Consider the following 1,020-nt stretch of genomic DNA (forward strand, 5'->3'; position numbering starts at 1 on the left):
CTAGCAACCCCCCCCCCCCAAAAAAAAAAAACTGAAACTTGTTTGTCCACAGATTTGTTGAACTTGTTGATTGGAGTGCCATGTATGACGTTGTGCACACAGAAGTAGTATATTTCCATTCTGAAACATTCAGATGTTCTTTGGAATATGTCTCTTTAATCATTTTAAGATTTTTCGATGTAAATGGGGGTAAAAAAAGGTAGATGGCTTAGTTTGAACAAAGCTTCTACATCCTTGAGTTTCTTGCCGGAGATTTAAGAAATTTTTTGAGGGACGTCTGAGCTTAAAGCCGGGTCATCTTTCAACCTTTGTATGGACAGTTCAGGATCACTGATATGCTACGTAAGTTTGTGTGTATCAATAATAAACCGACGCAGTTTCGCCTGGTCGTAGGCTGAGTCTCTTCTTGGCTCCAATTTCTCATGTTGGATGTGCATTCAAGTCAGCTGTCTCCGACGCGGCGATGATAGGTAGCAGTGCCATCTACTCCCTGGATGTCACTTTACCGGAGGATCATCTCAGACGGACTCTCCAAAGTTTGTTTGGAGACTCATTACATCCCAGTTGAGCGTGAATTCTGATTCATTAGAATTATACAACCGGAGGGCGGAGAGGGCGGCAGCACCACAGAACTACGGAAGAAGGAGGAAAACCATCTATTTTGAGTGTTCCAGAACAATGTTTATCCAAGGAGTTTTATCAAGAGAAGCTTGAAGAAGAAGACATCTCAGCAACAGCAAGAACAAGCAACCAGACGGGTAGTCCTACCTTACATCAAGAATACATCAGAACTCGCAACCAGATTATTGGCTCAAAAAGGAGTCTTCGTGGACCACAAACAGAATGCCACTCTAAGGAAATTAATCTCTAGACCAAAGGACAACCGGGACTAGACCAAGAGGAACAATGTGATATACCAAATCAGCTGCCACAAATTCTACGTTGGACAAACTGGGATGAAGTTATGCACACGAATAATGGAAGACAACGCGGCTGTCAGGAGGCATGACCCCTGTCCTT

General features: G+C 43.2%; 2 protein-coding genes across 2 annotated transcripts in view; both read left to right on the forward strand.

Moving 5' to 3' along the window:
• The window catches only part of T265_05460 (hypothetical protein), a gene marked incomplete at both ends in the record, with an annotated part of 8,340 nt that extends 7,469 nt beyond the window's left edge, over positions 1-871 (forward strand). The window contains one exon of the mRNA XM_009170471.1: positions 675-871. Coding sequence (XP_009168735.1) covers positions 675-871 — 197 coding nt within the window. The remainder of the gene's footprint in view (positions 1-674) is intronic.
• An 85-nt stretch (positions 872-956) lies between these two features.
• The window catches only part of T265_05461 (hypothetical protein), a gene marked incomplete at both ends in the record, with an annotated part of 2,564 nt that continues 2,500 nt past the window's right edge, over positions 957-1,020 (forward strand). The window contains one exon of the mRNA XM_009170472.1: positions 957-995. Coding sequence (XP_009168736.1) covers positions 957-995 — 39 coding nt within the window. The remainder of the gene's footprint in view (positions 996-1,020) is intronic.

Source organism: Opisthorchis viverrini (genome assembly GCF_000715545.1).
Source record: "Opisthorchis viverrini unplaced genomic scaffold opera_v5_105, whole genome shotgun sequence".
Lineage (NCBI taxonomy): Eukaryota > Metazoa > Platyhelminthes > Trematoda > Opisthorchiida > Opisthorchiidae > Opisthorchis > Opisthorchis viverrini.